Source organism: Miscanthus floridulus, chromosome 2, assembly GCF_019320115.1.
Source record: "Miscanthus floridulus cultivar M001 chromosome 2, ASM1932011v1, whole genome shotgun sequence".
NCBI lineage: Eukaryota > Viridiplantae > Streptophyta > Magnoliopsida > Poales > Poaceae > Miscanthus > Miscanthus floridulus.
In genome coordinates, this window is record NC_089581.1 from 24682374 (window position 1) to 24693575 (window position 11202).

An 11202-nucleotide genomic window follows, 5' to 3' on the forward strand; every position below is an offset into this window, starting at 1 on the left:
TAGCTTTTTCCTAAAATATTCTCTATTACAATGGTTCCATCCCACGTATCCTGTAACCAAACACCGGAAGATCGCAGTATGCTTCCTTCTGTGAGTCTATCAGCGGTCCTTTTCGTTTCTCTTATAATCTATTCTTTTAATTTATTTTTTTTACTAAAACAGTGTTTTTCTCTTTAAAATAGCGTTTCGAACCTAGCTGGCCATCGTTTTGATCTTCGGGACTTTGTTGTCTCTTGTCCCGTGCGTGCCGTGCTGCTGGCCTGCACCTGCACGGAGTTGAGAGGAGACGAGAAACGCCTCGGCCCGGCCGCTGAGGGTGGGTGGGTATGTGGTGGTGGTGTGTGTGTGTGTGGGTGGGTGGGGGTGGGGCGGGCGAGAGGATGGGTGGTCCATGAACCCGGTGTTTTCGATTGCGAGCCATGGTCGAGCCCCGTCCTCGATCACCGCCGAGCCGTCTCCGATCTCCGCGCTCCGCGGCTAGGCAAAGGCAGGCATTGGCAAGGAGCCCGCCCCAGCCCCTCCGACGCGACGGGCGCTAGCGCAATCGATGCCACAAGCTTCGCCCCCTCGTACGTACACCTGCCAAAACCGCCCGGCGCCACCGCCGTCCACCCCACTCAACTGTTCTCTTCTCGCCGCCTGCTTCGGCAGTCGTCACCCAGTCCCAGTACCCGCCACTTTATTCCCCTGCCCGCCCTGCGCCGGCCAGCGCCATACATACCACTGCCGTTTGACCTCAAGCCCCTGCCAGCCCCGTGCCCCCACCCTTCCTTTCCCTTTCCCCGCCATTAACCTGACGCGCACTAGGCGCAGCTGCCGCGGCCGCAGACTCGCAGTCGAGAGGTCGACGGCGACTCCCCCTCGGCCCACGGAAAAAGTCATTCCCTTCCCTCAGTTCCCTGCTCCTGCTCGCCCGAAAAAGCCTCCGTTTTGCAGGCCCGTGCCCGCCATTACGCCCTGCTCCAGTGCCCTGCCCTGCCCCGATTCAATGCCGTCATTGCCTTCTTGAGCTCGTCTCGTCGCGCATATCACATCCTCCCCGCCCCGCTGCTCTGCTCCCTCTCGTGCTCCTCCCGCCCACCGCCCAAGCACGCATCCTCCTCACGCCTCGCTGTAAACCAACCCTTTTGAGGCTTGGAAGCACCTGCCTGTCCGCGCCTGCCTCCCTCACCGGCCGGAAAGCTCCAACCGAGGATTTTTGTTTGTACACACCGCTCCCGCGTCAAAAAATATGAGAGGAGGAAAGTTTGGGATCAGGATCAGTTCCTCGGTGTCCCGTCCCCTCGTGTGCCCGCGCCAGTGAGCCCGAAAAGGACCCTGCCGGGACGTGCGCGCCTATACCTCATACCTGCCTGCCGATTCTATCTTGCCCGACCTCTCTCTCTCTCTCTTCTCGTCCCAATTCTGATTGCCGGCGAGTTCCAATCTCGGCGCCGCCTTCATGCGCCCGGGAATGCAGGTTCCGGAGGCACTCGCCCGCTAATCTCGACACGGTTTCAAGGCTTTGGACTTGGAGCTCGAGGTACCCTCACTTCGCTGCAGGCAGTCGCCTCTGTTTTTGTTTTGTTTATATATGAAGTATTATTTAATTACTCGATGGCAAATTTGGAGGTTGCTAAGCTTGTTGAATTTTGTGCCTCCGTGCCGTTTGATGTGATGTAACTGAAGCGGGTTTTCCGGATTCTTTCCTGCCAGCTTCTCCTGCTGCTGACGCGACTTCAGTTTCTTCTCCCTAGGAGTGGAGGAGCGTGAAACTGAAGCTGGGCGCCGAGAATGGAGAGCCGAGGGCGGCGGCCGCGGAGCCCCGAGCGCCAGAGGCCGCAGGCGGCGCGGAAGGTGCCGGTGGTGTACTACCTCACCCGGAGCCGCCACCTTGAGCACCCGCACTTCGTCGAGGTGCCGCTGGCCTCGCCGGAGGGGCTCTACCTCAGAGGTAAGCGGACGCGACCTCGCACGCAATTCCACTTTCTCTACCAGTGCTCGTTTACCGACGATGTTTTTTTTTTCCTGGGGCTGCGGCGTCCGGCGGGTTTCAGATGTGATTAATCACCTCAACATGGTGCGCGGCAAGGGCATGGCGGCGATGTACTCGTGGTCCTGCAAGAGGTACTGCAGCGCTGCTCGTTGCCCGTGACATTTTCTTGAGCTGCTTTTCTTGGCGAAATTTTTTGGTGTTCCCGTGTTGATCGGTCAGTCGATGGTTTTCAGGAGCTACAAGAATGGGTTCGTGTGGCACGACCTTTCGGAGGATGACCTCGTCGTCGCGGCGACCGACGGCGAGTACGTGCTCAAGGGCTCCGAGCTCGTGGACCAATCCCCTTCAGGTGAGCATATATTTCTTTTTTCTGAATTCGCATTTTTCATTTCTGAACTTGGACTAGAAAATTCAGTGCTCAATGGTTCTACTCAATTCGTGACAGTGTTGGTTGCTCGCTGATTATTAGTATTTTCTGGCTGTTCAGGTCCATTTTACCCTGTCAGTAACGGCAACCACCAAAAGCAACAGAGCGGACCGAAAGAGGGTGCACGGCAGCCATTGCCAAGAGATCATTCCTACCCATCCTCCCCTCCTAGCGTGATAGTTAGAGAAGCCAAGGCCCGGCGGTCACCGTCTGTGCCCTCACAAGATGAGGATGACACCCCCTCTCCGTGCAGGGATCGCTCCTTGGAGACCATGTCACAGCAGTCGGAGGCGCCCCAGAAGAATGAGAGGACTCAACTGCCAGTGAGCGGGTCTGCGAGCCCAGTAGAGTTCAGAGTTTACAAGCCCACCGGTTGCATGGATGCTGCAACTCAAACTGATGATCTTGGCAGAAGATCGGGTCGCAGAGCACCCGAGTTGCGCAAGAAGAGTCTGAGCACAGATCATGATGCTGTCGTTCGTGAAATTACAGAGTACCGGCAAAGCCATCCTCGCCGGTCAGCAGATCTCCAAGGGATCTCCAGGGAACTCCTGCACCAGTGTATTACTCCATTGAGCATACCATCGACCCGTGCCAAGTCCGAGAGTTTAGAGTCGTTGATACGAGCGGATAATGTGACGAACAGCTTTAGGATTCTCGAAGAGGAGGATATTGTTGTGCCCACCTGCCCAAAGCTAAAGCCGACAAATGTACTGATGCAGCTCATCACTTGTGGCTCACTTTCGGTGAAAGATCAGGAAAATGCCGGAATTGTTCAGACATACAAGGCAAGGTTCCCAAACCTGAAGTTCCCCTCACCGCTAATTTCTCGCACCATGATGATGGGTGAGCTTGATTACCTGTCAGAAAATCCCAGGTTAATGGGAATGAGGTTGGAAGAAAAGGAATACTTCAGTGGAAGCCTTATTGAGACTAAGATGCAAAGAGATGTTCCAGCTGAGAGATATTCAGCGCTTAAACGGTCTTCTTCCTACAATGCAGAAAGGTAAGCTCAGTGCTTCACTATGATCTTAATAGTGTACTTAAATAACTTCATATTTGGATATAATTTCTGGGTATACACAAATATTTGGGATAGACTAACTGTTCAAACCATACATAATTCCATGACGTACTTAGTGGCTGTAGATTTTGAAGAAAATATTTAGCTAGAGCGGTCCTTGACTTCATACTATTATGTATTGCAGAGTTTGTTTGTCCTTGTGCTTTTAGCTTATCAATTTGATCTTTGTTAGTTATGTTTCCTTTTCCAAAATTGTTTCTCATCAAGAGTGGATCCAATGATATATGGGCATTGAATCCAAAATTTTGCACTAATTGCTGATAGGGACGCAAAACATTATTGGTTGCATATATGTTTTGCAATTTGGTTGGGTCTGTTTTAGTCTGGGATCAGAGAGTTAAGAGTTGGAGAAGAGACATGTACTGGAGAATATTTATGAACGCTAGGACCATTGCTTTTGCAGTTGCCTAACACTAAACAGGTTGATACCAGAAACACTGTACGGTTGTCATATAATGCCAGCATATAGCTGGCATGTATCTATCAAACAAAATAGCAAAGTACGGGCATCTACCTGCCCGGGGAGAATTTGAGGTCTGCAGGATCCCAGATTGGTAATGAGAGAGTTGTAAAAAGGCGTGAAACAACATGACAAAACAGAAAACACTACAATCTCTCTGTTTTATCCATTTCTTATTTTACTTTCTTTGAATCTATCTGAATGTTAATACTATCCTTAGGCAGGGGCCATGACTAGTTACGGCGAACTGGCTTATAGTATAGTAAAGATGTAACCGAAAATACAGATCGGCAGGTGAATTCTCTCTCCGTCACTTCGTTGCTGTCACCAGTTCACTTCTGAAATTCTGGTGATCCCCTCATTCTCACAACACGAGCCGCTTCTCAGATGTATAGGACCACGTTGCTGGCTGCCAGGCAAGATTCTCCTGTTGCTCTACTGAAATACAGAAGTGACCCTGTTGGTTCATCCTCATTAACAGTCAGTTGCATTGTATCTTTCCAAGCTGTCATTCTATTGCTGGGACCATTTTTAAAAGAAAAAAAATACTGCAACTAAGAAGACAGTGGGTTCCATTCCATTCATCTGCATTGCTACTAGATCATGGTTTCTTCAGTCTGTTAAAACCCCAAAATTTACCTGGCAGAGCCACAACTTAATTACATTGGCCATTGGCGCACTTGACATAATTGATGGCCTAGGATTGTGCTTGGCATGTATTTTATTTTCGTTTCATGGTGGAACATGCTCTCACACTTGAAACTAATCTGCAGGGCCGGCGACGCTCTAGATTGCACAAGACGTGAAGAGGATAAAACCGACGACACATCATCGCGCACGAGGTGCCTCCCCCGGACGCCAATCGTGTCATCCTTCCTGCACCCGAAGGGCGACTCGCTCAAGTCTCCCGTCTCGGACTGCCGGCGGAGCTCCTCGGCCCAGCAGGACTGCGACGCGGCCTCCGGGAACGGGAGCAGGAGGTTCGCCGACGCCTCGGTCGCGTCCGCGACTACAACTACAAGGGCGGACTCGTTCAGGAAGGAGGAGAAGCTCGTCAAGATCGAGGAAAGTTAAGTGCCGCCCGTGGCCTTTCTTACCTGAACCTACTGTGAACTCTTTGTCAGTGCTCGGTATGCACTCGATCGATGCTTTTTCTTGTTTTGGCCCCGTCGTCGTATTGAGGGCTGTGCTTTGAACCGTGTTCGTGCAGGCTGTCGTCCGGAGCCCGCGTCGTGATCCACTACACCGTCCCTTGCAACGACAGCGACGAAGGCTCTGAACGCTCAGAGGAGTGACAATGCTGCAGGGATCCTGCTGTTGCTTTGGCAAATTAGTTTGGGTTTACATTGCCTGAAACATGCATTCAGCTAGATGACCCATTTTTCTTCCCGGTTTTTTACTTTCTTCCTTAGAAATTTTAGGTCCCCTTATCATGTATAAGTGCCTGTTATAATGTATCATTTATGCGTTTCGCAAAAAAAAAAAAGATGTATCGTTTATGTAGTTTCTCCGCTGTGGTTTCATAATAATTTAATTATATTGTTTAATGGTAGCAGTGTGGTGAGTTGGCAAATATTAATCAAAGACTGTTTGTTACTGAGTGGCTCTTTTTACGCTGGGCCATGTGTGCAGCCCATAGCCCATGGGCCTCACAGTTGATGCAGGTTGAGAGAGGCCTGGGCTTCGAGGGCACAAGGGCCTGTTTGGATTCATGCAACCACCACGCGTGAGCCCATGGCTTGTTTCCGACTGGAACTCGTAGCTCCAACTCCAAGCTTGATGCTTTTCCTTCAGAGAAGATGCGATTGGAATGGGATCACATTTTTTTTTTTGACTGTCGAATAGGATCACATGCCTGGTTTATTCAGCATCAGTCAAAAGTCAAAACCATAGCTTCGCTTAGAATCTGTGTATATGCAGTAAACATGCCTGAAACCCTGCATGCTAATTGTCGTGTAGCTTCCCCTTCTTATATTCAGTTTGATTAAGCGTGACGAAACCCAATTATTAGTTCAATCTGGTTGCTTAATGAACTCGTGCGAACACTATCAACAACGAATCTATTTCTTGAAAGAAATTTGATGCAATTGTAACATGAACTCGTGCGAACACTATCAACAAGGAACTAATGCGAATCTATTTCTTGAAAGAAATTTGATGCAATTGTAACATACAGTAATCAACAAGAGGCACGGGATAATTAATCTTTACTGTTTACATCTGTTCCAGTGGGGAAATAGAGAGAAAACGATCAATAATTTTTTTTGCCGTGGCTGCCAAATACAGTAAACAGCCAATCGTCCCAACTAAATCTTGGACGAAGAAACAGAGGATGTTACAAACAATCACGAAGATTAAAGATTTTTACAGCTTGTATATGTAGCCAACAGTGATAACAACTCAACAGGATCAGTAGATCACCAAGATCTAAGCCCTAATCCTGGCACGCCTCACTCCAGCTCCCAGATCGCTCTTCTGTTCTGCACGGCCGTCTCGACGTCTCTGCTCGTCGCCTTCTCCCTCGCGGCTGCTGCATCAGTGGAAACCGCCGTCACCCGCCCTGCCGCCTCCGCCGCGGACACCAAAGGAGGAGCGGCGGCTACCTTCTTGGACATGTAGGGCAGTGCGTACGTCGGGCGCGCAGGCGGTGGCGCGGGCGTGTACCGGTCACGGCGCTGGCAGGAGCAGCAGTAGCAGCAGTGCTGGTGGCGATGGTGGTGGTGGTGGAAGGACGGCTGCACTACATGGACTCCTCCCGCGAGCTCCTGCGCGCTGTGGACGCGCCGCGTCGGCCTGTGCTGGTGCTGCGCTCGCACGGCGACCGCCTGCTCGCTCTGCACGCGCCGCATCGACGACGGTGGCGCCAGGGGTGGGATCCCGGCTTTCGTCGTCGCTCTCTTTGGCCCGGCGGAGGACGATGCGGTGGCGGTGGCGGTGGTGACGAAGACCCGGAACCTCGCGGCCGGCCGCGTGGCGCGCAGGCGGTCGTACTCGTCGCGCATGTGCGCGACCTCCTCGTCGCAGGTAACCGTCACGATGACGTCCTCGAGGCCCTCGTCCGCGAGGCGGTGCCTGATGCTGATGGCGCGCACCTCCTTCGCCGAGCCGCCGCCGGCCATCTCCGCCAGGTCTCGGAAGGACACCGCGCGCGGCACGACGAGGACGCGCGTCTCGCCGCCGACGTACCGGGGCTCGCCGTCGGGCCCGCAGGGCAGGAAGCGGCCGCCGTGGCTGCACAGCAGCTTCATGTGCGTGTCGTCGCAGCGGCGGGAAGCTGGTTCTGGCGCCATGGGGGCCGGGATCGGATCGATCGAGTCGGAACGGGGTCGAGTGGTGTGCTGGTGTGCGATCGGAGGGGTCGAGGAGATTGGTTTGGGAGAAATAAAAGCTATCGCGGGGCGATATAATGCTGCGTGTTGATCGTGTTTATATGGAGAGTGCGAGTCGAATAGAATGCAATTCGAGTTCGAGTGGGAATTGGGAGTCCGACAAGGGATTTGAAGTTTTGAACTTGTGTAGTCGGTACGGGGTGCGCGGGGTACCAACTGCATGTCCATGGGCCGGGGCAGGTTAACAGCCGGCGCCGCCATAAGCCCATAAATAGCCCACCATCAGAAAATCAGGCAGACTACTGTGGGCTCAGCCTGCCCACCATCCAGTGACCACGGCCCATCAAAAGGTGATTTGGCGAAGTGTGTGATTTTCGAAAGAGAGAAAAAGTCTATTTTACCTCTCTCCGAGCTACTATTGAATTTGAAGTCCAGATTTTTTTTTACTCAAACTTCAAAACTATCATAACTCCCTACCCGTTCTAGAGTGTTTTTCAAGATATTTTAATCGTTTTAGTTCAAAAACAGATATAAGTTTTTAAACCAAAAACATATCTTCCAGCTTCTAAAAAGTCAAGAAAAAACTTAGATATAAATATCTATAGAATCATAAAAAAAATCAGTTTAGATCCAGAAAGATGAAAAAATATAGAAAGATCTAGAAAATTTCCAACAAATTAATTTCCCACCCAACAAATGTTTCTGTATTTTTGGAACGACATGGCTAGCGCTCGGATGCCGGAAGCCTGCGCCTCCCCACCTGCTCGCCCACCAGGCCGTATACTCGCTTGGGCGCCTACTCGCGTCGCCCGCCTGGCCGTTTGCTCGCTCGGTATCTATTCTCGTCTGCTCGCCCGCTGCCCTGCCTACTTGCCTACCTAGCCAGTCTGCTTGCCCAGCCACTACTCGTGTGTAGCCGTCTGCTCGCCTGACCGCTTGCTCACCTCGGTTCGCCTGCCTGGACCGTCTACACGCCTGGCCACCTGGTCGAGTCTGCTCGCCCGCTGCCCTGCCTGCTCACCTGACTGAAACAACCACCAAATCTATTTTTACAACATTCAAATGAAACAATTGCAATACATGTCTGAAAACACTTGAAAAGCCATTACAAGCATATGCAACATCCAGATAAAATACTTACAACATATGCGTGAAATATATGCAATATCCAGATAAAACACTTACAACATATGCGTGAAATATATGCAACATCCAAAATAAACAAAGTTGCAATATGCTTTTGAAAAATAGATGAAACATTTGGAACGCACCATTGCAACATGCGTGTATAGCCATTGCAACAATGCAACATCCCGATCTACTTTTGCAACATCGATGTGAAACACTTGCAACACACCTCTGAAACATCTGAAGCACTTCAAACATACGCTTGCAACACTTTCAGCTCAATATCACCTTGCTGCTTGAACAAATGGAGGCTCATCATTGTGGACCTCGATGCTGGCACGCAGGTCGACGGCGACGCATGGAGCTCGCCGGTGCCCTAGTAGAGGTACTGCACTGGGCGAGCACCTACGCGACGCCGCAAGAGTAGCGCTAGGCGAGCACCTACACGAGGAGCACCTAGCGAGCACGGTAGACTGCTCGACGAGCACCCCGTGAGCACCCATGGCGAGTAGCCAGCAGCCGACGAGCACGAGCAGGACAGCAGCTGGCGAGCACCCCTGTCTGGCGAGCATCCTTGGCTAGCAAGCATGAGCTGATGGCAGGGTTGCCGATCTTCCATCAGGTTCAAGATAACCATCGATTTGGTCAGAGAGCAACACACCGATCCGGCTTTAGATCACAAAGACTCGAACCTTGCAACCTTAGCATCACATCTCCTCTGGTTATCAACTGTATCACAATCCGATTGACCTTGCCAAGAAGGATAATCCATGTTGCGAATCAAAGAACACAAGCAAGAAACATATAAAATGCAACTCCAGTAAAGTGACAATTTGCGGATGTATGATTAAGATCTCAATGTAGGGTTTCATAAACTAATAACGGTGACTGTTCGAAGATAGATTGATCTAAAGTAAAAACCCAAACCCTAATGATGGCGGTGATGACTGAATATAAGGTCTAAGGGTCATCGCTACCCCTAGACGCGCCCCCTTAATGGGCTCAAAGACGATACACGGCACAACGGACCAAAGGCGATGGCGCAGCATCCTAATAGATTCTGGACGCTAACTTATTTTGATGATTTTCCATAGAATATCATCAATAGTCCTCCGAGGGGTATTCCACGAAGGTAGATTGATCGGTAGAGATGCGCATGATCCAGAACAAGAAGGCAATAGAGACACAAGAGTTAGACATGTTTGGGTCATCAGCACGACGTAATACCCTACTTCTATGGTCTGTTGGATTGTATTGGCTTCGTATGATCTTGCGTGTGTTTTGAGGGGGTCCCTGCCCGCCTTATATAGTTTAGGGGCAGGGTTACAAGTTGGTTAGATCTAGGAGATAACCGAAAAGTAATAACAGATTACATAAATCATGGGATCGAACGTATCCTAACAGATCTCGTAGTATCTTTAGGATATTGCCCTTGATGTCTTGCGGTGCATGCCGAGCAGTGCCATGCACCATAGGTCTTCGTCTTGTGGGCTAGACCGCCCCTAGGAGCGTAGCCCATGTAGTCTGCCATGGGTATCCAGGGTCGTACCCCCCATAGCTAGTCCTAGAGCGCCTTGTATCCACTATGCAACGTTGTCTTGTGCTTGTCCAAGCAGGTGTGAACAAAGTCAAGTAGTCAAACTCATAGTCTGACCATCGTAATGAGTTGCTGAGCAGTTGTGAACCATAGCCGACCAACTTAACTGTCTAGCTGAGAATGAGCTTACCCAAGTGAGGCTTGCTAGAAGGATGTAAGGAGCTCAAGTTCAAAATAAAAAATTTCCTCATAGTAGACCAAGTGTGCCCAGTTAGAGTCCGACCACAAGAAAGGGGGATAATCGTCTTCAACTTTAGGAGAAACGAAGTCTTCTAGATTAAAGCAAACACACTCACCACAAGGTGAAGTGTGCCCACTTAGTTCCCGAGCCTGATAGTAGGTGACGTGGTCACGTGGTGCCAGGGTCTAGAAAGTAGAAGAAATGTAGAAGACCAGCTGAGCAGGCAACCAGTCCATGGGCGAAGCCCTAAAATGAAAAGCGCACATTCCCCGCAAGGTGAAGTGTGCCCACTTAGTCCCCGAGCCTGATAGTAGATGACATGGTCACGTGGTGCTAGGGTTAGAAACAATAGTAACCAGAAGAAAAATCCCTAGTGTGGTGAGGAACCAAGTCGTAGTGATGACATAGTCCCCGAGCCACAAGTGGAAATATCGAAGAAATCAAATCATGGAGAAAAAACCCAGAGTAATGGCTGTACAGTAGAAATTACTGAGCCTTGATGGTATTGTGGAGAAGTCGGTGAATATTCGGTGTGTAGTTCCAAGTTGCGGTGAAAATGGGTGATATGGGCTGTAATTGTGCAGAAGCCCAGATAACGGCCCACCACACCGCTTTGGGGAATTTGGAAAGGCACAAATCATGGCATGGTTTCCCAAAAAACCCTTAAATGCGAAAAGTGGGAATGTTTGCTTTATAACTGCGCCGCTGCACTCCATGCTCCCACCTTTGCCACTTCTCCACTTCGTCTTCCTCCCCATCCTTTGTGCTCCCCATCCTTTGTGCTCCCCATCCACATTCACACGCGCTTCCACCGACAGTTCCAATCCAGATCTAAGGGATGGCGCCGAAGAGGGGAAGTGGCAACACGAAGAAGGCGGCCATAGGGGCGAGCCATGATAAGGAATGGGTGTCGTCGCTCATGGGGGAGACGGAGCTCAATGGGATGGTGGAGGCGGGTGTTCTTCCTGATCGTGCCACCATCAGATGGTGTCCGGCCAACGGTGAGCCCTACCCGATGTCG

General features: G+C 50.8%; 2 protein-coding genes across 5 annotated transcripts; one reads left to right on the plus strand and one right to left on the minus strand.

Annotated features, from left to right (window-relative positions):
- The first annotated feature begins 365 nt into the window (after nucleotides 1-365).
- LOC136538246 (protein SOSEKI 3-like) lies at nucleotides 366-5505 on the plus strand. 4 transcript variants are annotated; one of them, XR_010779244.1, is made up of 7 exons: nucleotides 366-1522; nucleotides 1696-1933; nucleotides 2037-2106; nucleotides 2209-2324; nucleotides 2463-3408; nucleotides 4720-5076; nucleotides 5157-5504. XR_010779244.1 is itself a non-coding variant. In XM_066530234.1 (6 exons), exons 2-6 carry the CDS (start codon nucleotides 1774-1776, stop codon nucleotides 5018-5020), a joined length of 1593 nt encoding a protein of 530 aa, XP_066386331.1. In that variant the 5' UTR covers nucleotides 366-1522; nucleotides 1696-1773; the 3' UTR covers nucleotides 5021-5505. The 4 variants fall into 4 exon arrangements, 1 of the variants encoding a protein (XP_066386331.1); XR_010779246.1 differs by having other exon boundaries at nucleotides 1723-1933; XR_010779245.1 differs by having other exon boundaries at nucleotides 1737-1933.
- Nucleotides 5506-6396: 891 nt separating this feature from the next.
- On the minus strand, nucleotides 6397-7236 carry LOC136536227 (uncharacterized). The gene has a single exon (XM_066528593.1). The coding sequence runs from the start codon at nucleotides 7234-7236 to the stop codon at nucleotides 6397-6399; it is 840 nt and encodes a 279-aa protein (XP_066384690.1).
- Between the last annotated feature and the right edge of the window lie 3966 nt (nucleotides 7237-11202).

Bases quoted from the DNA above. Each gene is read 5' to 3' on its own strand.
- LOC136538246 (XM_066530234.1), top strand. From the start codon at position 1,774: ATGGAGAGCCGAGGGCGGCGGCCGCGGAGCCCCGAGCGCCAGAGGCCG. The intron at 2,325-2,462 runs GTGAGCATATAT...CTGGCTGTTCAG, and splicing joins CGTGGACCAATCCCCTTCAG to GTCCATTTTACCCTGTCAGT. The intron at 3,409-4,719 runs GTAAGCTCAGTG...ACTAATCTGCAG, and splicing joins TCTTCCTACAATGCAGAAAG to GGCCGGCGACGCTCTAGATT.
- LOC136536227 (XM_066528593.1), bottom strand. From the start codon at position 7,236: ATGGCGCCAGAACCAGCTTCCCGCCGCTGCGACGACACGCACATGAAG.